Source organism: Pezoporus wallicus, unplaced genomic scaffold, assembly GCF_028554395.1.
Source record: "Pezoporus wallicus isolate ANWC-B61680 ecotype Strahan unplaced genomic scaffold, APGP_CSIRO_Pwel_v1 scaffold_2696, whole genome shotgun sequence".
NCBI lineage: Eukaryota > Metazoa > Chordata > Aves > Psittaciformes > Psittacidae > Pezoporus > Pezoporus wallicus.
In genome coordinates, this window is record NW_026637439.1 from 204,421 (window position 1) to 228,746 (window position 24,326).

Here is a 24,326-nt window from a genome sequence, read left to right on the forward strand (position 1 = left end):
CTAAGCAGGTTCCTGAAAAGGCCAAAGTCTGCTCTCTTGAAGTCCAGGGCAGTGAGCTTGCTGCACGCTCTTCTCACTGTCCTGAGGATCTTGAACTTGACCATCTCGTGATTGCTACAGCCAAGGCTGCGCTGGAGCATCACATTTCCAACCAGCCCGTCTGTGTTGGTCAAGCATGGCATCTCTCCTTGTCGGCTCCTCTATTACTTGCAGAAGGAAGTTGTCTTCCACACAATTGAGGAACCTCCTGGACTGCTTGTGCCAGGCTGCACCGTCCCTCCAACAGGTGTCAGGGTGGTTGAAGTCCCCCATGAGAACAAGGGCCTGTGAGCGTGAGGGTGTTCCTCCTGTCTATGGAGTGCTTCATCCACAGAGTCCTCTTGATCAGGCGGTCATAACAGCATAACATCATAAAATCATAACATGATTAAAATCCATATTCTTTAGGAATGCAATTTTTAAATCCTCAATTTTGTACAGGATTTCTAAATGTGAAGATTACATTTTTATTGGTATTCAACAGAGCTACTTAGTTTATTTGCTTTCTTACCAGTTGATTGTAGCAATAGCGGAAAAAATAAACTGCTGAGAACTGGTTTAATGGTCATATTGGCAGAATGTATGTACAGAATGCTTCATCTGTCTATAAGGGTTTTTTTTAATTCCTGTTTTCAACCTGGAAGAGAGAGTGTACCCTTTAGTAACCAGGTTTTGAAACAGCAACTTTTTATTTTGTAATGTAGAATATCTGAAGTGATACCAAAAATTAGTATCACTGGATTCGCTGTGGGGAAAGACTGAATGGGTGGAGTATTATACTTGGGCATCAGTGCATCACAGTCATCTCTTGCTCTGCCTCAGTTGTGATTTGAGTAGACCATTTAGTTTCTCTGTTTTCAGACCACATGAGTAAAACTTCGATAGGTCACAATATTATGGGAAAAAATATATTTAGATTTGCAGAGCACGTTGGTGTGTTGGATATCGGTCTAATATATATACCAAACATATAGACAAGGATAAATACACTGGAAAAGGTCATTCATAAAAGTGAAAATCAGATTTGCCAAAAAGATTACTTTTGGCAAGATTACTGTATCTTTTATTTAAAATAAACATTATTGGGCAGTGACCTTGTGATCCTTTTCCTTCCTTGTTTTGAAACTTCAGAGGGCTCCAGGAGGACAGCTAGTACATTGTGGAGAAACCCTAACCACATCAACAATCCTTAAGTTAAAGCATGAAGTCTTTTAAAATGTGCTGGGTTTTCCTGCTGTCTTACTGAAAGTATTTCAAAAGTACCCTGTAAAGGCCTATCCAACAGCTCAGCTGGTGTGCTCAAAGGGATTCTTGTGTTTGTCTTACACCTGTGCCACTGAAGAGATTTTACAATTCTGAAAATTGAAAGTGCTTTTATTTCCATGATGTTAACATTCACATTAATGCATGTATCTTGAAATGTCAAATGCTCTGTATGAGAACTCACTGAAAAAAGTTACATTTTTGTTGTTTTTTTTAACATGTGCTGCAGCATTTGGTACAGTTTAGGGCAACTGAATGCGTTCATTTTGAATTTAAGATGGTAAATAACTGAAAATACGAGGGTTTTTAATTTATCCTTTCAAGCCAAGCCATTTGTGTTCATTTTTCTTTTCCTTTTCTTTTTCTTTTTTTCTTTTTTTTTTTCCCTGAGATGATCATCAGGGTTAATAGATTGAGAATTAAATTTTCAAGGTAAAAATTACTCTCACAAAATTAGTATGACATTTTGACGTTTTATATTTCTCACTTTAAAAAATGTTGATGTTCTTTTTTCTGCTGATGCAATGGAGTGGTAAAGATCTTATCTGTTACTCAGTGGAGAAATTTGTTGCAGTACAAAATGGATTCTCAGTAGAACTGTTTCACGTAGCATAAATTAAACTTCAGTATCTTGATGAAAGGCTTTTTTAAAGCTGAAATTCTGAAAGGAGGAAGAACAGGTGATTAGGCAAGCATGGGTGGGCATTACAGATATTCTGGGCCACTGTGGGGAAAATGTGAGAAGAAGACAAAAGGAGGAAGATATGATGAAGATCAGTTAAAGAACTTCTAAACAAGTTGCAACAGTTGAGTGAGAGAGGGACAGAAGTAAGTGTCATAAAGTCAAAATGGAAAAATATTCAAGATGCTGTTGTACCAGTTTGAAAGTGAGGACGAGGATCTTGAGTTTTGTGTGAGAACAGAGGAGACAGTAAGTGAAGTTTAGAAGAAGAGTGCAGTCTCCCAGATAGAAGATGGTCTCTCTCGGTCATGCCTAACAGGACGTGAAAATGTTTCTACTGAAATGCTCTGTTGACTGCATATGCAAAGCTTCCTGGAAATCTGTTTCTTAATAGTTATAAAAATAATTCTTCCTAGTGAAGAATTTACTTCCAGGCTGATAGCAGACTTCAGAATAACTCGATCTGTTATTCTGTAACTCCCCTCCAGGATTTGGACACAGAAGAGCAGAAATCATCTAGCAGTCTGAATTGCTTTTCCACTACTGAGCAGCTAAGTTCTACTGAAGAAGAAGAGTCTCCAAGCATAAGAAAGAAGACTAAAATGGACACAGAACCACAAAACAGTCTAACAGCCAAAGAATCGATTTCTACAGACAATATAAATTCACATTCTTGCAAAAGTACACCAGATGCTGCAGCACATACAGATGACAGTAGAACAGCAGACACAGAGAGTGAGCCAGAAGAAGGTGAAATTACAGATTCTGGGCGCGAAGCGTACAGCAGTGAGGATGAAGTAACAAGTGAAGAAACTGCTTATTCAGAAGACTCAGAAAATGAAGGTGAATTATTATGGCTTTTATGTATGATAATTACAGTATTTTTACAGGAGTCCATTAAGAACTAACTACAAGAACTGTATAATTTAAAAAAAAAGATACATAAAAGCAGGTGTCTTAAGATACTTTGAATTAAGAAGTTATATATACGTTACTAGCATTTGTTTCTTTCTTTTTACTTGCACAGAAGTAAGTAGTGGTGTATTTGTAAAAGCTTTTTAGGGGTATAGCATCCTGTGCTTGTGTAGAAGCCTCACTGGTGGTATAAGATTTGCTTAGATTAGCAGAGGGACAGGAGAAGAGAAAGTCTGTTGTAAAATAGAAGTTCTAGTACAGAACTCACAGTAATTTCGTATATTAACTCCAACAAATGTATAACATTTTGGATACTGTACATAAACAGTTATGTATCATTCAATGTGAGTGCGCTGTGGTGAGAAGGATGTGCATGGAGTACTCAGTACTAGTCGAAATCCCAGTTTGTCTGTATTCCAGTGGCAACTTACACAAAATGAGTATAGAGAGGAAATCTGTATATAGTTTTGTACCAGAGTTGTCTAGAATTGAACTGTCTTTTGAAAAAGAAAACAAACAAAAAAACAAAACCCACCAAACAAAAAAAAAACAATCAAACCAAACCCCAAAACCCTGTGAAAACTGTAATGCAGCCAATTGTAACTATGTATATGCAAAGTATACAGGTAAGCAAATGCGCAGAGCAAAATACAACCTCTAGAAGTCTGTACTGCAGCCTGTCCCCTGCTCACAGTTAAATAGTCAGTTTGTCTCTTCTGTTTTCATTACTTTACTTACTCAACTATTCAGATGCTAAGTGATTAATGCCATTCAAAATGTGCTTGCTGTCATCAGGCTTTCAGATTTCCTGCCCTTACTGTTTTCTAATAAATTCTGCAATAATGCTAGAGTAATAAAAACTGGAGACAGTTTCTCACCTCTTTGTACCTTATGAGCTAGTGTCTTCCCATCTTACCATGTCTGTTCCTAACCAAGATCACTGGAGACTGTTTTTGCAGATGTACTTCCCAAGAACAGAATTTATAGAACTGTTGGAATATAATTACTTAACTGGGGCAAAAAAGCATAGGTATCTTTAGGCTCATCTATTATTTTTTACTTTTTTTATTGGTGCATAGTTCTAATAAGAGTAAAAACTAGTAAAAATACATTTGACATCTAAATTATCAAATACAGAGTTCTGTATGCATTTGGTTTGAGATGTGGTGAACAAATAGGTGCTGCCTTTTCTCAAACTAAAATTGTATTCTCATCTGTTATCGCTAATGATCCATAAACTTACAGTATGAAATTTTATTAATGTATTTATATTTTATTGTTTTCACTAAATGGTTGTGCACATGTAAATAACCAGAATTAGGAGAACCTTTTTAATACTTCAGTATGCAGTCAGAAAGCCTTTGAAGCAGTAGTCTCGTCAAAGTTTTCTCAGATGTGCTTATACATTTCTTTTTCTGAAAGTTGCATAGGATTCAGCCAGATCATCGCTGCATGTTTATCAGTTGCTTGAAAGCTATGGGCTATAGGGATAAAACTGTAATTTGTCGATAGTAATAGTATTGGTTTTTTTATATAATTACAGATGAAGAAAAGATCTGGCCTCCTTGTATCAGAGTGATTGTAATAAGATCACCAGTTCTGCAGACTGGATCACTTTATATTATCACAGCTGTGAAGCCTGCTACAATTGGAAGGTAAAATTGAGTGGGATTTGTTTTATATATATATATATATATATATATATATATATATATATGAAATTGTACCTCACTTTCAAAGCTGTGGAAGCCGGTCAGGATTGCTTGTCCCTGCTCTTCATGCTTGTCCTCCTAGCGTGCAGAAGTTGATACTAGCATATACAGTTAATTTTAGCTCAGCAGTCAGTGATTGTTAGTGGTAACTTGATCTCGTGTCTGAGCCCTAATGCCAGCATAACTGCAAGTCATTCTTTGAAAACTGTTGTTTTCTAGAAAGTAAGTAGCTTTTTTTCAGGACCACTGATAACTTTTTCAGAAATGGAAGAACATACTTTAGAAATTCAGGAGCATGAGGAAACATATTCTAGAGTTCCTCAACACACTCAAATTCCAGTAGGGTTGGTTCATCATTTTTAAATAGTAAAACGGGGTTTGTGCTAGCTGGTATGTATTTTCTAAGTTCTACTATTAAAAAAAAAAAGTTTGTTCATTGTGGGTGAGGAATTTAGTGATGAATCAATGCTTTTTTCCATGTTTATTGAAAACCTCACTCCTCCTTTTCAACTGCTCTTATCTAACGCTGAAGTGTTTTGATTCATTCTGACATCTTGAGTGTTCTAGGTACATTTATGTGAAGATTAACAAATGATAATTCTTGTATTTTGCATGTAGGTCCTTTGCGAGCTGCGTTGCTTCTTCATCCTTAGTATAAGGAACTAATGCACAAATTCTTGCTCCTACTGCAGTATCTTTGATTAAAAAAAAAAAATTATACAGGTTACTCCTTCATGGCTTGTATTACCTGCTTAACACTTCCAAGAAGTCAACTTCTGCATTGAGTATTGAATACCAATGCCAGGATTCACTGAAAAGCCTAAAAAATGCAGACTTCAGACTATTATTTACAGGCATTGTATGAGTATAAACATTCAGATAGAAATGAAAAATTTACAGATAAAAATTTAACGGTACAGCTTGATCATATGTTTATTGTCTACTGTGTGTAGTTCATAGATGGAAGAAGGGACCTGAAGCAAGTACTCACATGGTCTGTATAGCAACACAGTGGTTTATATCTGTAAAGCTCCACAATAGCTCAGAATGAAAACATAGTATTAAAGTTCTAGTGAAATGCACGTATTTCTAATTTGTTGTGATTTATATATCAACTTGGCTTTTCAGAGAAAAAGGTGTTGGACACACACTTGAGATTCCTGAAGTTGGAGTCAGTAAGGTAACTCTTGTTTTTGTCTTCTGAAAGATAGATCATCATATGAATGAAGCTTTATATTTTATGTTTTTACATTCTTCAAAACCTTACATTAATTTTCTTAAGAACTTTGAGAATAAGATATTTGAAGTTAGAAAAAGGAAAACATACACTGTTTTCCTGAATGTGAATTTAACATGAACAGCAGTGCAGTTTCAAAGCACAGAAAAGCTAATTTTTTTTTTTATTGGACTTTTACTAGTCCACAGTGTAATTAATGCACAGTAAAAAAAAATTCTGAATCTTGCATTTATTAGTTGTTGAACTGGAAGAAACCTTACTGTTCTGTTAATTACTAATGGTATGTAGAATATTGATGTACTTAGTTAGAACTTTGCCATAAAGTGGTCAAATCCTTGCAGTTGAGGTAGACTAACAGATTTTATTTTATGTTTCTTAAAGGCAACTGTATAAATATGTAAGTAATGTACAGAGAGTTTGAAGATTCAACATCATTTCTTTCAGGAACAGGTTTTAATGGAAAACTTTTTGTCTGGCTAAGAAGGATTAAAAATAAATTAATGGCTCTTGCAAAAATACAGCACTCTTAATAAAAGAAAATCTAGATTGACAAACACATGTCATCCAAACAAAAAAAAAACAACTGTCTGCAGATGCAATATCTGAAATACACTTTACTGTTTCACTATGTCTATTTCAGATGATAGTTCTGATTAATCAGCCATGTGTCGTATTTCATACTGTATAATTTCCAGAACAAATCTTTTCTTGCTAATAATGACTTTTTTTCAGGCACGTATTTGAAATTGGGTGCATGAAGAATCCAAGTCTTTTATTTTTCTGTGATGCAGCCATTTTAGTACCTGCCTGTTTATATGAGAAGTTACTTCATTTTGCAGATAAGGACTCAAAGGCAGGAAAATAAATTACAGATCTGTAGAACCAAAAAGTTGGCTACTGGTTTGTTTACCTTGCTATTCATAGTTAATAGCTGTGTACCACTTTGTCATTTTCTTGAGTGTAAAGTGAGATTAAAAAAAAAACCTGCACCCTGTAGATAGAGCATCTTCAGAAGTTTGGGTTCATCCTAATCAATAAAACAGAGCTAGGAATTAAATTATTTATTGAATGAGCTAGTCATTCTCCACTGTTATGGGAGTATTCCTCTTGTAAATGCTAGCCAATCTACAAAATGCTACTTTGATTTCTTTTTTAATTAATTTTTTTAAATTATTAACGGAATGTAGAAATTCCATTATTGCTCAAAGATAAGAAGCGATTTGGTTTTAAATGAACATTTTCTTCCTAGATTGATTCTTAGTTTTTTTCTCAACTGTAACAAAAGAGAACTTTGCTTGTCAAATCTGAAGCAGTCACAGGTTTTTTTAGACTTCTGGTTTTTACTGAGATCCTTAAAAGGCTGCAGAAATTGATGTTTAGTTTGCTCAGCGGCCATTTCTGGAGGTAGAGTATATCCTTGAGTTTGGAGTTGTGTTTTGCCTGTTCAGTGTCTATGTAAAATTGCAACAACAAACCAAAAAAAATAGGTTGTTAGTCTCAGTATCCGAAAGGATATAAAAGAAACAGCAAATGATTGTTAGTAACTGTGTTCTGGGTTATTAATCATACCAGAGCCACTCATTTAAAATGTATTCTGAAATCTTAACTTTAAAATAGCATATACATTGCTAAGTATTTCTTTAGTAAGAACACTTCACTTAGGCTTCTATTTATCAGTTCCATGCAGAAGTGTATTTTGACCACGATTTGCAAAATTACGTTCTTGTGGATCAAGGCAGTCAGAATGGAACAGTTGTTAATGGAAATCACATTCTTCAGGTGAGTACCTGTTTATAATGCGACATTGAAGAAAACTTTAGTCATATGGGCTTCTTAAACACATTATGGCAAATCACTAACAACATCATTGTAGGTTCTTTCAGACATTTGTCTTTTCATTGTTTCCCTTCTCATTTTAGGGCTACTTAAAATATTTTATGTTTTCTTTATATTAGGTTGCAATGGTTGCAGTTGCTAGTGTGAAATACCCACTGCAGTTGAACACTTATCTGTATTTGTCAGACTAAGTTGAATTAATAAATTATGAGAAGTATTCATGAAATAGAATGCCTTTAGAATAGAAGTACCCTTCATTAGTAACTAATTAACATGGGTTTCAAAACTTTCTTTTGCTGTAGCCTAAAACAAAATGTGATCCCTACATCTTGGAGCATGGAGATGAAGTGAAGATTGGTGAAACTGTGCTTTCTTTTCACATACATCCTGGCAGTGATACTTGTGATGGATGTGAACCAGGACAAGTCAGAGCACATCTTCGCCTTGACAGAAAAAAGGAATCTTCTGGTTAGTCATGTTATTGAGGATATGTTTGTTGGGTTGGTCTTTTTTTTTTTTCATTTTGGCTCTTTATGGCTGTTTATTTTATAAACATAATAACTACTTCAGTTTTCTTAGTTTTTTTCTGACCTAGGAATAGTGCACAATACATGTGTCGTGGTTTAAGTCCAGTCAGTAACACAGAACCACGTAGTCGCTCTCTCACTACCCCCCTTCCTCCCCACCCCCACTCCTGGAGGGATGGGGAGGAGAATCCAAAGAATGTAACTCCCACGGGTTGAGATAAGAACAGTCCAGTAACTAAGGTATAACACAAACCACTGCTGCTGCCACCAGTAATAATAATGATAAGGGAAGTAACAGGGGAAGAGAATACAACCACTCACCACCCGCCAACCGATATCCAGCCTGACGGAGCAGTGATCTAGCCCTTCCAGGTAACTGCCCCCAGTTTATATACTGGGCATGACGTGCTGTGGTATGGAATACCCCTTTGGTTAGTTTGGGTCAGGTGTCCTGTCTCTGCTTCCTCCTGGCTTCTCCTCCTCCCTGGCAGGCCATGAGACTCAGAAAGCCCTGGTCAGACCAAACATTTCTAAGCAGCAACTAAAAACATCTGCGTTATCAGTGCTGTTCCAAGGCTGAAAGTCAAAAACACAGCACTGCACCAGCTACTAAGAAGGAGAAAAATGACTGCTACTGCTGAACCCAAGACAACATGCTGATGTATTTTTTTCTTGGTCTGTGTGTCCATGTGTAGTAATACTAGAATAAAAACTCTCACAGTTGTCTTAAGTTTCAAAATATTGTTACATTATTAATTAGAAAATCAATCCTGTGTTCTTCCTTTTAGTTTGCCCAGCACTTAGCAAAGAAGAGAGAGAGTTAGTCAGAAGAAAAGCATTAAAAAAAATACGGGAAAAATATGGTTTACAGGTGAGTTTAAAATAGAAGTTGATTAAGGGTTTGATGTCTACATCTATTTTGTGATTCCTATGTTAAGTCATAGAATTCAGTGAATAAGGAGAACTCTAAAATTCATTCAGACTTGGGCCTGGTGATGATGGCAATAACGTCACACACATACCTTACAAAGTATGGCTGTAAGGTAAGAAACCACTAAATGAGAACTCTGTGGGTTTTTTTGTTATAAGATGGACCTGGTAGTTTAACTCAAGTTTGTCTTTTGCACACTTAATAATAATTATTTACAAACCTTTACAGAGAGAAATGATAGTAAGAGGTGATGAAAGTTGTGTTAAAAGTTTAGGAAAAGAAGATTCATTCTACTGTGTGCAAGAGTCTTCATCCTTTTGAGCTTAAGATTTATTTTTTTTTTAAAGTAATTTCAACTTTTATTTCTGCAAATTAAGTTTGCACTAAATTGCAGTGCTATTTTTTATTTGGAAAGGAAAAAATAATGAGCAACTGAAAAACTGATGGAAGGAAGAGGGAAATTTTTTAAGTTTTTATTTTAAGTCTGCTTTGCTATAGAAGAAAGTCAGCATGAATTTACAGGCAATATAGTATGTAAGTATTCTAGTTACTTCTGTTTTGGAGATTATTTTCTTGGGGTTACATCTAGCACTTGTCCTAAGTATTTGTGTAGAAATCAGAATGACATCAATTCTCTCAAATTCTTGAGGTACCAAAATAATACCAATATGGCATCTATACACACGCTTAGTTCTGTCACCTATTCTGAAGAAATTAATTGCCAAGGAACAGGCGAATGTTTAAACAGAAAGCATGTCTGTATAGTTTTTTGCTTAAAATGGAGAGATTGGTTCTTCATACCAAGTGGAGATTCAGGAGAACCTATTAATTTATTTACAGCCTCTGAAATTAATGAATTTGGCAAAATAAAATTGTTATGTGATGATGGCAATAACATCACACACACACCTTACAAAGTATGGCTGTAAGGTAAGAAACCACTAAATGAGAATTATGGAGTTTTGTTCTAAGATGTAGAATTAATGAAATAGACTGAAAATGCCTTACTTTTGGCAGCAGCAAAGTTATCAAAAATAAAGAATGTAAAGTCCACTTTATTTCTCCTGATGGTATTTAACCTGCTTATAAAGAACACAGAGTATGAAGACAGTAAAGCACTGAAGAATCCAAAGTACAAAGACAGAGCGGGAAAACGCAGAGAGACCATTGGAAGTGAAGGAACCTTCCAGAGAGATGATAGTCCAGCATCTGTTCATATGTAAGTTTGATGGGGGGATGGGGAGACTGGTGTGAGTGGAAGGGAGGCATCTTCCATGTCTTCAGTGAATCTTAAAAAATTACGATAAAGAAGTACTAATTTGTTACTAGGATACAGTTTGTTAAGTATTCATTACCTATATATAATGTGTTAAGAGATATAGAAAATAGTAAACTGTTCTCAGTTAGTAGTTCATATGCTCTTTCTCACCTTCCGTACAGAATTGTTTGCCTGTAAGAATGGTTAGATCACTTCCTTACCAACTCAAAACAGAAAGAACTCTCCAGCTGCACTACTAACACCTTCAATATTATCTTTTTCAAGTGCCTCAGCTTCTATTTTTCTTATCCAGTCCCACTAATGGTACACATGCAGATTTTTCACCTGCAGTTTCTTTCACTGTCAATACCCAGCTTATCTTAGGATGTAACGACACTTGCTTTAGTCTTCCTCTTTGATCATTCCTTTCTGTAGTTGTAGTGACGTTTTCTTAAAAAAAAAAAATGAACTTGTAGGTTAGTAAAAGGAAGTATGAGACAATGAAATATGTGTTAGGATGATTTGGTGGTGAGGCAGCGATACTGTCTTTTACTTAGTGCAGTCAGTTCCCACCCAGAAGTTAATTCCAGAAATAATTAAGTAGTTCAGAAGGACTTTTATGTTGGTATTGACCAGAGGCTTGAAATAACTTTGGTAATATTCATGAAAGAACTTGCAAAATGTAGCACGAGTGTATCCTGCATAGCTCTTTGTGGAAGTAGGAATAGTCTCATAGTTGAGTCCTGGTTTCTAGAGCATGAACATTTTTTGGTATTTGGGTAGAGAGCATACTGTTTGTATTAACTCTTGCTTATCAGTTATCTTAAACTTTCTTCAAAGTGAAATCAGCAACAGCAATAAAGGACATAAAATGTTGGAGAAGATGGGATGGAAGAAGGGGGAAGGCCTGGGCAAGGATGGTGGTGGTATCAAGGATCCGGTAGGTCTGTCTGGATTTTACTTGGAGCAAAAAGGAATAGAAATGTAATTGCAGTGGAAAACGTGCAATTGTAAGCCACTATTCACTTAAAACATTTTAAATTCCTGGTTAGGAAGGAATAATTAGTAGGGCTAATCTCAAATCACTTAATGAAGTATTTTGAAATTTTTCAGTGATTCTGTTCCTTAAGTAGAAAATGCCAGTAATACCAGTGTTTGGTAGGGAACAGGGGAGTACAGGCAGCTTCTAGCAATTAAAAAATCTCATAACTGAATATAAAGTCTGGAGGAAGATTGAAATAATTTTAAGTGATAAGAATGCAAGATGGACTTGGTGGAATTCTTCACTTTCTCTGAGGCTGATGTGGCACAAAATCAAGCTAGGTGAATGGACCATGAGGAAGAAACAACTGGCTAAAGTCACTGCAGCCATCAAGTTCTGGGCCTCTGCGGCAGCCCCATTTTTGTTCACCAGGGATGTGCTGTCTTTTGGCACTAGGGCTGCTCAGAGCCACGCTGTACCTTTTGTTGTCAGACTACCCAGCACAGGGATTATACACTATTGACTCAGTGAGGAATACTTCACAGTTAGTGGCAGGTTCCATCATTCAGCACTCCAGCTCATAGTTCCAGAACTGATGATTTGACACATCTTTTTAATAGTACTTTAGATGTCTGCATATGATCTAGGTATATTCTTAACTATGAGGGTGTGCCAGTGAGGCACTGGCACAGGTTGCCCAGAAAAGTTGTGGATGCTGTATCGCCAGCAGTGTTCAAGGCCAGGTCTGATGGAGCTTTGAGCAACCTGGTCTAGTGGAAGGTGTCCCTGCCTGTGGGAGGGGGTTCCAAGTAGATGAGCTTTAAAGTCCCTTCCAACCAAAACTGTTCTATGATTCTACGTTATTAGAGGCTTAAAGAAAAGCGCTTGGGGATGGGGGTTGGAATTAGTATTGTAAAACATGATTAAAAAGTATTTAGAATACCTAACTTGCAGTTACCGTATTTAATGTATTTGACAGATTCACCTTCAGTTACGTAAGATGCATGCAGGTTTGGGTACCAGTAGACCAGCCTCAGCTGATGATGTTCAGATCGTCCAGAGCAAGAATAAAAAGAACTGGGATAAAGCAAGAGAAAGGTTTGCTGAAAACTTCCAAGAACCAAAATCACAAAAAGATACACCTAAGATTATACCTTGGGTTAGAGGGACTGTAGAGTGAAGTCCCACAGCAGGGTAATTCCTGTGTGTAAATAGCTGGGAGAGAATTTATTTTTATTCTTTGTTTCTTTTGCTAAAGCAGAAGTTTGGCAATATGTAAAATACAGTTGTGGAAAAAAATATACAAGACTAACTCTTATTAATTGGTTTTCTGTTGTTTTCATGCTTTTATAAAAACACATTTTTAAGAAAAAATGAATGGAATTTAGGGGCATATTCAAATGAAGTACTTGAAAGTGATTATCATCACGAGCAGGATATTTCCTCAGTTAACACTTTCTTCATGGAAAGTCAATACATCTGTTAAATTAAAATACTATATACCTTTAACATTTGAACTGTGGTTAAAAAGAAATAACAAAAAAAATAATTCCCCAGGGCCCTACTAACAGAGAATTATAGCCCTTTTCCTTTCCTCTATTTTGTGCTTATTCACGATTGCCATGAAATCCTCAGCAAAAGAGATACACCACTCTTAAATTCATACACTTTAGTACTAGTTACATGTCTCAGCTAAAGAGGGGGAAAAAAACTTGTTTTTTAAACAATTCATCCATACTGTTCAAAAATAAATACTCCAGAAACAAACTACCAGGTAGCATTAGTGAAGAAAATATTTTTCAAGAGACTGTAGTCAAATTTTCTTCTATGAAGAACTTCCTTGAGATTTGTTTAGTAAATCTCATGCCTTTAAAACAGGAGGAATGTTTAGAATACAGCAATATTTTGTGGGTGTGTGTATTAACTTCTTGTTCTGATACATCCATTGCTGGCAATGGAGTTTATGCCAGAAAAATAAACCAACCAACAGATTTTTGATGGGGAAAGTTTGCCAAACTGAAACTAAGAGCTTGGTATTTATTGAATGTTCCTAATCATAATAAATCACTGTTGATTTAAGCACTGTGCTTCTTGCTAGGAGTGCTCTTTTAAAATGAGAAAAACTTAATCCCAATTTAGTCAAGTTAAAGTTCTGGTACTTGTCCAAGCACTGGAAATCTGGTAGTCTCAGCATCATACTGGAACATACATGCAACTGTAAAGCACTGTTGAATAAAACCAGGACAAGTTGCTATTTATCTTGATGTATGTTTAGACACATACAGTATAAAGCCAAATATTTGATACGTTATTTAAATCATTAAAGCACACGTTTAACAACCTGAAGCATGCTTTTAGCAGTAGACTGTTGAAGATACAGTTACAAGCACTGGATGCCTGCAGCAGTATTACTTAATTTAATTTAAATCAGTTCACTGCTTGCCTTTGTACACAGTTGGGATTTTTTTAGTGACTGGTATGAATTTTTGGCTCACTTTGCTGTTGCATTCCTTTAAATTGACAGCTTCATGTTTTCAGAGGTAATCCATTTATTTCTAGCTGAAAATAAGTTTTTTACCCCATCCACCACTTTTTTTTAAGTTGACCTCTGTGGTCTTCAGAGTAGATCAGAGAACAAATCTTGGTTTCAAGGGAGAGCAGGACAGACATCCTGAACATACATTAGTAGGAACCTAAGCTTTCCCTCAGTTATTCAAATAACAGTTCTAAGAAAGTCCATCATTCTTTTATTGTTGCCCTGCAAAGAAGAAACTCAACAGGATGTAACTGAGTTTACATTTCATAAAGCTTTTGAAATAAGACATCATTTGCCTTCTGTGAGAGGCATGGTCTCGTGCAGTCAAGCACTGATTGCTTTCAGTACTGTGGCTTCCTCACAGTACCACTTCAAGTACAGTGCCACTTCAAGGGTTGATCCTTAGTCTCAGTTTACCATTGGTGTGACATATCCAATTATCTCTTGCAGCTGCCTAGGAAAGTGGAAAAAGTGGTGCAATTAATACACACAGCATTGTTAACAACTGAATATACTGCCTAATTCTCATCTAGCACCTGTGTACCTTTATTGAGTAGGAAGACTTCACTTGAGTTAAATAGAGCTTTTCATCCCCTGCCTTAGTGACCTCTTAAAATGTTTTAAGTAAGTTAGGTAAAAGCCACCAGTGGTGTGCAAGCCTTATGTGCAAATGCAGTACTGCCTTCCCTCATGTCAGGAGGGGAACATGAGTTGCCATTGCACTATTATAATGTTGGAGGCTATAACCAGTAAAGTACAGTATGAAGTCTTAACTGTCTTACCTTCTCAGTCCTCCAGCCATCCTGTTGTCTTTTCCAATTTATGATACTTGATCACTTAAGACAAAGTTGCTTTCTATACATCCAAAGTTGTCTTAGTAATTGATTGTGTGTATATAAATACTGCTAGGGAATACATATAATCTCAAAGCTGTTAAAAATAACATTACATTCATCAGTTTACACAATTTATTTTCTGTAGTCCCAATAGTGAATGTTGCAAAGCACTGACATTGCTGAGATTTAAACTAAACTAAAAAGAGTAGGTACGTTCGTATCTTCAGTGCTTACTAACCCAGCTGGCAAGTAAAAACAGCGCATTCAACACTGTGTGAAAACCATAGGACTAAATACCTCGTGGCTCTGAACCATTGTTACATATATGACATATTTTTACAAAACATACAACAGACGGAGTTTCTGTTCTAGAAGGAACACTTCCTTTCCTGCTGCAAGTGGCTGTATGAAGTGTACTGACTGGACCTTTCTGCCAGTACATAACAAACTCGAAACAGCCAGAAGAGATGTCAAAAATGGCATCTGGGTATGATCCAGATGAACTGTAGTTACCAGCGGGCTTTGTTCTATATGGAGTTTATGCAAGTGCTGCATATCTTTGTGACCACTAAATGTGGCATTTTTATGTCACCCAGTTACTGCCTTCTACATGTTTCAGCTGCATCTTAGTTTAATGTGACAATGCCACTGTTGATGAACATACCTGCATACCAGTTTCCGTGGCCCAGCCAGCACTTGGTGCAGCCCTGCAGTGCAGCAGGGCACCATCTGCTCTCGTCCATTTGTGCCGAATGGTCTCGGTGTTACTGCAGTGCTACAGTAAACAGGGCACACGCGGCCTCGCCTGCTGCTTCTCAGCCGCCTTGGTTAAGACAAGGCAAAAAACGAGGTTACGGCCTGGCCTCCCGGCCGCCGCGACTCTTCCAGCGCTCACCCGCGGCTCTGCCGGAAACGCCGGGCAAAGGCCCGGGCCCAGCAGCACCTCCCGCCGCTTCCCCCACTCCCCGAGCCGGCCGCCCGCCTCAGCACCCGGCTGGGAGCCCGGAGAGCCGCGCGGCCGTGACACCCGCCCGGCCCGCTCCGCCCCGGCCCGCCTTTACTTCCCCTCCGGGAGCGCCGCCATCTTGTCTCGCCTCTCCTCGATCCGTCCTATCCCGCCCTGCCGCAGCGGCGGCGGCACCGGCACCGCGAGGGGGAGGCCGAGGCAGGAGGGCCGGCCATATACGCCGGCGCCGCCGCGGAGCTCGGTATGAGCCCCGCGTTTCAGTTTACAGCTGCCCCCAGCTCCTCTTCTCGTCCTGCCCCGCCGGCAGAGAACTGCCGCGCTGCTCCCTCGGCCTGGCCTCTTACGTGGGACCCTGCAGCCCCGGAGGAGAAGGAGGAGGACGGAATCCATCACAGTGTTAGCGTTAAGAACTGACACATAACCACCGGAATGGTTATATGAGGTTCTTTATTGCGGCGCTGGGAAACCAGGGGCACGCGCCCAAATCTGGCTTCGACCCCGTCACATCGCGATCGCAATTTATACACTAAAAATTTCGTAACTAATACATATACAGCACAGATTACAGCATTGACTAATACATATGCATTAACGATTACTTCGTTAGTCCAGAGAGATCAGTCTCTTCTGCGCTTGCGCAGCCCCCTCTGGTGGTCGTCCCGATGAAGTAAGGAGTCTTCCTCCCATTATTCTTTTCACCTTTCTGCTCTTCGGACAGGCTCCAACCATTATGTGGACGCCAGCATTCTCACTTCCTCACTTGGCTTGTCCTTCTGTGTTGCAATGATTTCACAAAGCTACCGATATTGCAGAGATGAAATTTTCTGCTGCTCAAGATATATGGTTTCTATTTCTAGACAAAGCTTCCTTGTAAGCAATACAAAAATTATGAACATCTGTATTACCAAGACGCACAGTTAGACAAAGCTTCCTTGTTATAAACTACAAGGTCTTAGGCCAGACAACCTGTGCCTTTCTTGTTATTTTGTTAGTTTCTACTGCTGAGGCTACCACAGCAAAGTTACAACATTCTTTTAATATACAGAAATCTACTGTTGATTCGAAAACTTTTCAAATATAGTCATTTCTATTGCTCTATATAATCATTTTAACGTAAAATTTCACTCTTTTTCTAACAACAGAACAACGTGACGACAGACCAAACAGACAGAAAATGAGGTCCATACATACTAGTTCTAAAAAATAAATATATATATTAATATTTAGGATCAGGACTGATCCTAAGAGTGAATGAGTGGAGTCTCAGGAGTGATCCTGAGAAGTAAAGGACAGGAGGAGCCAGCACAGCAGGAGCCTCAGCCAGTTCTTGGGCCAGCAGAGCACCTCATCCAACAAAGAACCAACTTCATCAGCTGCTCCCTGACCTTTGGTTGTAAATGCCTTGCAGACCCCATTCCTCAGCCTCCCTGTGCTCTCTGTCTTCCCTCCCTCCCTTTTCTAACCACAAACAATGGTGGACTGACTTTGTCTTAGTAGTCTTACTTAGGTAAAGCCTTATTGCTGCTGCAGACAGTATGCTTTGGCCAAACCTCAGCTGTTGGGCTTTGTGAGACTAAAAAGTCTGCAAAAGGTAGTCAGGCTAGACTTGGTAGAACCTTGTATCTTGCACTAATATTGTTCATCTTTAATCATCTTTAACCTTTTCCCCCTTAAGTCCTTCACTTTCTTCTTCCTGTTTCCTCCATCTTTTTCTGTTAGACCTGTTTTTTTCTATTAGATTGGGGGGGGGGGGGGGGCATTCTATTAGATCACCAGGGTTTTTTTCTACCCATTGGAAAAAATATGTCAAAGTGTTGGTTAATAAAATAAAAAGGTGATGCTTACTTGAGTTACCACCATCACACTACTCAGTAGATTTGTTTTTCCAGCCTTTAATCTTCTTTATTCAGCCTGTACTACAAACAGGCAGGAATAGTCTCTAAAGTGTCCAGCAATGTTAAATAAGGCTTAGTGTGAATGAAAATTAACGTTGTAGTTCCTTAACTTCCTTGGAAAAACCCTAGTATTTCTGCTTGATTCTTTATCTGCACAACAGGAATAATAGCACTTGTTTTCACTCCCTCTTTAGGGATACTCAAAAACTGTCTAGACATAGTCCTGGGCAGCTGGCTCTAGGTTGCCCTGTTTGATCAGAGGATTGGACAGGATGAGCTCTAGAGGTCCCTTTGAACCTCAGCTTCTCTGCAATTCTGTGATTACTACAGAAGATGTGGTGAAGAGCTGACTTGCAGCTGTATACAACCAGGATGGAGGCCACAGATGCCTCTAGGAAGACAGAAAGAAGTCCTGAACTGACAATAGCAAGTAAACAAACAAAAAGGCCAAGGAGAGTGGGCAGTTTGAGACTAATTGGCAAGAAAAATTTGCTGTTCAGCCTCTCCTTTCCCAGCCATCCTTGAGGTCCGGATTCATGACCCAAAAGAGGTGAAGCTGCAAGAAGAAAAAGCAAATGCGATGACTGAATGGTAAATATTAAACAGGAGTTTTGGAAAGTATACAGCTGGCTGTTCTTTAGTGTGAATGTCAGCCTATGGAGTGGAAAGGCTAGAACAAAACTCCCAACAAACCTGCCCAAAGCAGTTGGTGCTGCCCTGGTGGCAGGCACTGTAGGCCAGCACCGTCCTCCAGCTTGGCAGGCCTAGCGTTGCTCTAAGCAGTATAACAAAGAAACAATAGGTTAAAAAACAAAGTGATACAGTGCACAAATAAGTGGCACAGTGCTGGACCTTTTCAGCCTTTTAAAATGTCATATGCTTTATAAAGAGCAGTTCTTCATTGCATGACATTGTGCAAAGTCCTGGTCTTACAAACCTTTGCTCAGAGGCAGGTCTGACTGTTCATAGACGATTGCTCAGTGTGATGTAGGTACGCTGGTCCTCCACAAGTACAGTGGCAGGGAAAACAAACACTGCTGAGTTGTTTCTGAGGTGTGTTTTCTGTTTGGAGATTTTTTTGGGAGAGATTTTCTGATCCATGTTGATCTAGAATTTGGGGTAGGTTTTTTGGTTGTGATTCATGTGGGGAGAGCAGAGCTTCTGGCTGGGGGGGTTATTTGACCATGAGCAGTCATAAAAATTTTTACCAAGGAGGTCAGTGTGATCCAGAAATGATAACCAGGAAGCACCGGAGATGGGCTTTTGTGTTTTTTCTGGTTCAGTGGACAAGCCACCATCCAGCTGTTTTTAGCTTGTTTTAAGAATTTACAGGATTGGGAATGTAGTTGAGAAGTTCTTGACATGTGTGATTTGTGTGAGACTGTAGTTCCATTTTTCATTTTACCATATAAATGCTTCATTCTAGACATGTCTTTAGACAGCAGACTCAAGTTGGAAATCGAACATAGTACACACCAGGAGGAAAATTGAAAGTTCTTTATCCACTGCGTATCTTCAGTGTCAAATGTTGCAGGTATTCAAAGAAGGATAGCTCGTCTGGTTAATTTGCAGTATTTGGGATTTATTGTGCATTGAGGTATTTTTTGCATGTTTTAACTTGATGGGGAGATATTTGTGAAAGATGACTGCAAGTTTCAGCTTTATTTGTTTTCCCACGTCTGTAAGTGTTGCACCCTCAAGATACCCTGCCCCTGGACTGACACTTGAAGTCTGCACCTTGCTTGTTCAAATGCTGGTTTAAGTTGAATTTTACCAGAGGCAGAGTTGAGTGAAAATTTAATGTGGATTTACGCTTGTAACCATTCGCACTTTGGGTAGCCACTGCTTGTTCTTCCTCAGACCTTCTGGAAATAAATGAGGTTAGCTGGTTCTTCCAAGGCTGTATCTTTGGAGTTATCCAAGGTATTGTGGAATATAGCAAAAATGTTGAAACGACTATCTCCAAAATGTGATGTGAGCCTCACCTGTTTCCTTACTGTCCTGAGACCTGCATTCAGGAAAGTGTTTCCTTTCCCCTAGACACTACTGACACCTGGCTGTGGTGATACTCCAGTTACCAATATTCACCATTAAAACTAATGAACTGCTGAGGCCTGAATAATCACTTAAGTCATTACAAATAAAGATTAAGCAGGCTTAGCTGAGTAAGGCTTATTTTTAAAATGCCACAGTGGATGCACTGTCAGGAGACCTTTAAGTTGAGACCTCAGTACACGTGAAGAGGCCTCCTGTACCAGCTGGCAGCAATATTAATAGCTGCCACAACTGATTTAGGTAAAGAATGTGTTTTCTTGGAGGATTTTACCTAATGAGACATGTCACTTTGTTCACCTTAGTTTTATCTTGTTTTGCTTTAAAAGGAAGAAGTTTTTGTTAAGCAGACATGAATACAGACAGTGTGCCTGGGTTTGAAAGCTTGAAAGAGCAGCCTACAAATTCTGGAATATAAGAGCAGGAGTCTCAACTGGGATGTCACCATGATTTCAGTGGGTGTGTGCTAACCTCCAGCAGTGAATAATCTGGACCCAAATGCTTATGGGCCAGTGTTAGTAAATAGATAATAGTGTGGGTGTTGGTACAGCAGTCTACACACATATACACATACCCTAACTCTGCAAGGTGGAGGAGAAATTAAAGCATTTATGTCAGCCATTGAAGGAATAACATAACCCCAAACTGAGAAGTGTGTTCCTCTTTGACAGCACCATCCTTCTGCCAAATTGTGCCTGTGGCACCACAGCAATTAGCCAAGGAAGATCTTTCTATTGTAATTCATTTAGAAGCCCTGGTATGTTTGCTCACCTAAATGAAGCATTTAGCCTCTGCTACTATTCAGCATTTTGGGTGACAAGGGCACTAATAGTTGGCATAATCACAGTGCCAGCCAAATTGCAGCAATGTTACAGGTGTCAGGATGCTTGCTTATTTTCAAAACACTGCACATTTCAGATCGTGCATTTCTCATTTGAATAATTACATGTTTTATATTCTTTTGCATGCTGTTAAAAATAGTCTAGAGCCTTAAAATCTTGACAGCTGCAGTGGCATGATTTTTTTACTGGCTTCAGTTAGAGTGACTCAATCATCTGACAATTAGCAATGTTTTTACAAAGCATATTTTGAAATCTACAAGGCTCATTTAAAGTAAAATTCCATTTTCTGCAAAATAAAGATTGCACTCTTCACTTTAGGATTTTACAGTGGTATTTTTTTGCCAGCTACTTGCCACTTTAAGTTTCTGTTGATTATGTAAGATTAGGATATCATTTCATTCCTGCTTGCATCTGTTTGTTGTTTTTTTTTAATGACAGTGTCTCTTTGTGCAGTGCAGTTTACTTGGAATTTACATGAGTATTAATATGAAAAGAAACAGGTCCCAGGTCCTGGATCCTCAGAATGGGAAGTAATAACCAAAACATGGCTGAGAACACTGATGTATCACGCACAAAGTCAACATGAAGAGTATGCTGTTAACATTGTAGTCAGGCTCTCAAGTGTTGCAGAAATGCAAAAATCACAGTTGCTTGAACATTCATCAGAATTTCCAGCCGTTGAATGCTTAACTGCATGATGCTAATGGTGTTGTTTCAATGTAGTTTTCTTGCTTCACAATTTAATGTGTAGTTACATTATCATGTCCTCTTTACTTCCAAAGTCCCTCTACAGCTTTTATTGCACAGCAGGGAATGTGCTTAGGAACTGTGTCAGATATTTTCTCTTTACTTCCCCTTCCTTATTCACGACTCCTCTTCCTGTCTCCTGGCCTGCACCAAAAATCTCATGCTCTTCCTTGGCCCATCCTTTCTTCTTATCATTGAGATTCACATGCTGCCTGCACTGCACCATCTGTGCTATAGCAGCTCAGTTACAACTAGTGCATGAACATGAGGCTGAAGAAGCTGCAGCCCGAGGTGCCATCAGTTGAATAAATGACTTTTTTATTATTTCAAATATAAGCACATCAGTCACCTACTTTTCAAGTCATAGAATCATAGAACATATTGGGTTAGGAAGAGCCGTAAAGATCATCTCATTCCATCCCCGCTGCTGTCAGCAGGGACACCTTCCACTACACCAGGTTGATCAAAGCTCCATTCAACCTGACCTTGACCACTTAGAGGAATAGGTCAGCCACAACTTCTCTAGGCAATCTGTTCCAGGGTCTCATCACCCTCATGCTCAAGAATTTCTTCCTAATAGCTAATCTAAATCTACGCTTTTCCAATTTAAAGCTATTCCCCTTTGTCGCCCTACATGCTCTTGTAAAAGGTCCATCTCCAGCTTTCTTGTAGGCCCCTTTAAGTACTGGAAGGCCTAAGGTCTCCCCAGAGGCTTCTTCAGGCTGAGTAAGTCCAACTCTGTGCGTTTTCCTTCACAGGGAAGTGTTCCAGTCCCATGATCTTCTTTATGGCCCTCCTCTAGACCTATTCAAGGAGGTCCATGTTTTTCTTACTCTGGTGATCCCAGAGCTGGATGCAGTACTCCATATGGGGTCTCACCAGAACAGAGTAGAGGGACAGAATTGCCTCCCTCGACCTGCTGGCCACACTTCTTTTGGTGCAGCCCAGGATACAATTGGGCTGTGAGCACACATTACTGACTTGCTCATACTCAGTTTTTCAGCCACCAGTTCCTGAAGTCCTTCACCTTTGGGCTGCTCACAATCCCCCCATTACTGTTATAGTTTCCATGTTTGGGATTGCCTCAATATAGGGGCAGTCCTGAAATCCAGGTTCAGGACCTCGCACTTGGCTCTGTTGAACTTCGTGAGGTTCACATGGTCCACCTCTCAAACTTGTCAGGGTCCCTCTTGAGTGTCAACTACACCACACGTCTTGGTGTTGCCAGCAAAGTTGCTGAGGGTGCACTCAGTTCTGCTGTCCATGTTCTGACAAAGATGTTAAATAATACAGGGTTCCAAATATGGACCCCTGGAGAATGCCATTCATCACTCGTCTCAGCACAGACATTTAGCTGTTGACCTCAACTCTTTGAGTACAACCATCTGGCCAATTCCTTATTCACTGAGTGGTCCACCTGTCAAATCCATGTCTCTTCATTTTAGAAACAAAGATGTTGTGCAAAACAGCATAAAATGCTTTGCAAGTGTGCAGGAAGATGACATTCCCTTATCCACAAATGCTGTAACCCTGTTGTAGGAGGACGCCAAATCTGTCAGGTATGATTTGTCCTTAGTGAAGCCATTCTGGCTGTTGATTATTCATGTATTTAAAGTCAATCAATATGCTTTGGTGCTTTCATGTCCAAAGCCAATCTTTGGAGGTTCTGATCAGTACATGGCCAGTGACTTGACTGTTCTCAGAAAAGGTGAAAACCCAACATCTTAACTTCTTTAGGCTGTTAAAGTTTTCAAAACGTTTTCAGCACACATGGAAGTATTTTGACCAAATTCCAACCTTGAGAATCACAAATGCATACAGGTAATTTTTCCCTGCACTAAATTTTCTTTACGCTTTCCATTGCTGCCTCTTGTCAGAAGTGGTCGTGCAGTAGCTATGAACTGGCATACCATTGCCTCGTTCCTGTTGGGCAGCAGCACTATTACCAGGAGTGCAAAAGGCAGAGACCACTTTATCTGCAACATGGCCACATCAGTGGGGATTACAATAAGAGCAGTGGGACAGAGGAGAGATTTCTGCACTGGCCTGACATGGGCCATTATGGGGAGCTGAGGCAGAGACAGGCTGAAGGGGTGCAGAGAGTCTCTTCTCACTAATCTGGTGGATTCCACACCCTTTATAATTGCAGTCACAGTGGAAAATGCAGCTGCCTGTGTGGCTGATGATTAGGGGTTCCTCAGATTGGAAAAGTGACTTAGACATCTCAGCTTTCATGTTTACGCTTAACTAAAGTCCTTGGTGTGCATGTAGGAGCAGTGCTAGAAGTTCTGCAAAGGCTGATTTCACCAAGTGAATGGCAGTGGTTTTCCCAGTTATTTACAGCTTCATCTACACAGCCTGAGCATTCATTTGGCCTTCCGAAACCTCTTTTTTCAGTGCACCTTGCACTGTGCCAGAAGTTGGAAGTAGTCTGGAGGACCATCGCAAGAACGACTAGAGGACTAGAAGAGCTTGGTTTGTTTGTCCTTAGGGAAAGAACAGGTATAAATGAGTCTAATACGCAGCAAAATATGACTGGGTTTGGAAAACTTTCACCCTTCCATGGGCCAGTGTCATCTCCAGACAGAGTGCACATTTGTAACAGTGAGTTGGACAGCTGTCCCCAGTAGATCCTAATCTCATATAAGGTCTGGCCTCCACGAAAGCAGCCAGGGTAGATCTCCTGAAGCTGCTTCCAGCCCTATTATCCCTGCTCTTGTGAGCTGCAGGGAATGCATAGAGGAGCAATCTAACAATGTTGTTGGACCACTCAGGTAGGGATCAGTTTGTGTGTCAGGTAGGCATCAGACTAGTTCACCTTTTGAAGTGCTCTCTGCCCTCGACTGTAAATTTTAGAGCACTTGTGTTCGGGGTTTTTTTTAACTCTGCACTTTATCCTGTTGTTGGTACATCTCTCGAGCTCAGCCACTACAACCATTTGCTAAAGCAAAGCTGCTTTTACTTTTCTAAAGACTTTTTCCAAAGTTAAAGGGATTCATATAATTTCACTGGCTTCCATACTGTGCAACCATTGCATCTTGATGAATTCAGACTTCCCGTTTTGCGTTT

The 24,326-nt window shown here is 39.2% G+C and overlaps 1 protein-coding gene, 1 long non-coding RNA gene and 1 other non-coding gene across 5 annotated transcripts in view; 1 reads left to right on the forward strand and 2 right to left on the reverse strand.

Moving 5' to 3' along the window:
- The window catches only part of AGGF1 (angiogenic factor with G-patch and FHA domains 1), a 25,257-nt gene extending 12,557 nt beyond the window's left edge, over nt 1–12,700 (forward strand). Inside the window, exons 6-14 of one of the 2 annotated variants that reach the window (XM_057405425.1) lie at nt 2,473–2,827; nt 4,443–4,554; nt 5,740–5,791; nt 7,526–7,627; nt 7,987–8,152; nt 9,000–9,082; nt 10,234–10,361; nt 11,241–11,340; nt 12,362–12,700. In XM_057405425.1, the coding sequence (XP_057261408.1) occupies nt 2,473–2,827; nt 4,443–4,554; nt 5,740–5,791; nt 7,526–7,627; nt 7,987–8,152; nt 9,000–9,082; nt 10,234–10,361; nt 11,241–11,340; nt 12,362–12,562 (1,299 nt within the window). In that variant the 3' untranslated portion in view covers nt 12,563–12,700. The remainder of the gene's footprint in view (nt 1–2,472; nt 2,828–4,442; nt 4,555–5,739; nt 5,792–7,525; nt 7,628–7,986; nt 8,153–8,999; nt 9,083–10,233; nt 10,362–11,240; nt 11,341–12,361) is intronic. The other variant, XM_057405426.1, reaches the window with a different exon arrangement.
- Nucleotides 11,225–15,550, reverse strand: LOC130597153 (uncharacterized). Of its 2 annotated transcripts, none has more exons than XR_008971685.1 (3): nt 15,419–15,550; nt 12,326–12,459; nt 11,225–11,346 (listed from the first exon to the last, which is right to left on the reverse strand). It is a non-coding gene; the product is annotated as an uncharacterized LOC130597153 (long non-coding RNA). The 2 variants fall into 2 exon arrangements; XR_008971686.1 differs by lacking the exon at nt 15,419–15,550 and adding an exon at nt 14,701–14,729.
- On the reverse strand, nt 14,586–14,715 carry LOC130597202 (small nucleolar RNA SNORA47). The gene has a single exon (XR_008971695.1). It is a non-coding gene; the product is annotated as a small nucleolar RNA SNORA47 (small nucleolar RNA).
- Nucleotides 15,551–24,326: the final 8,776 nt, after the last annotated feature.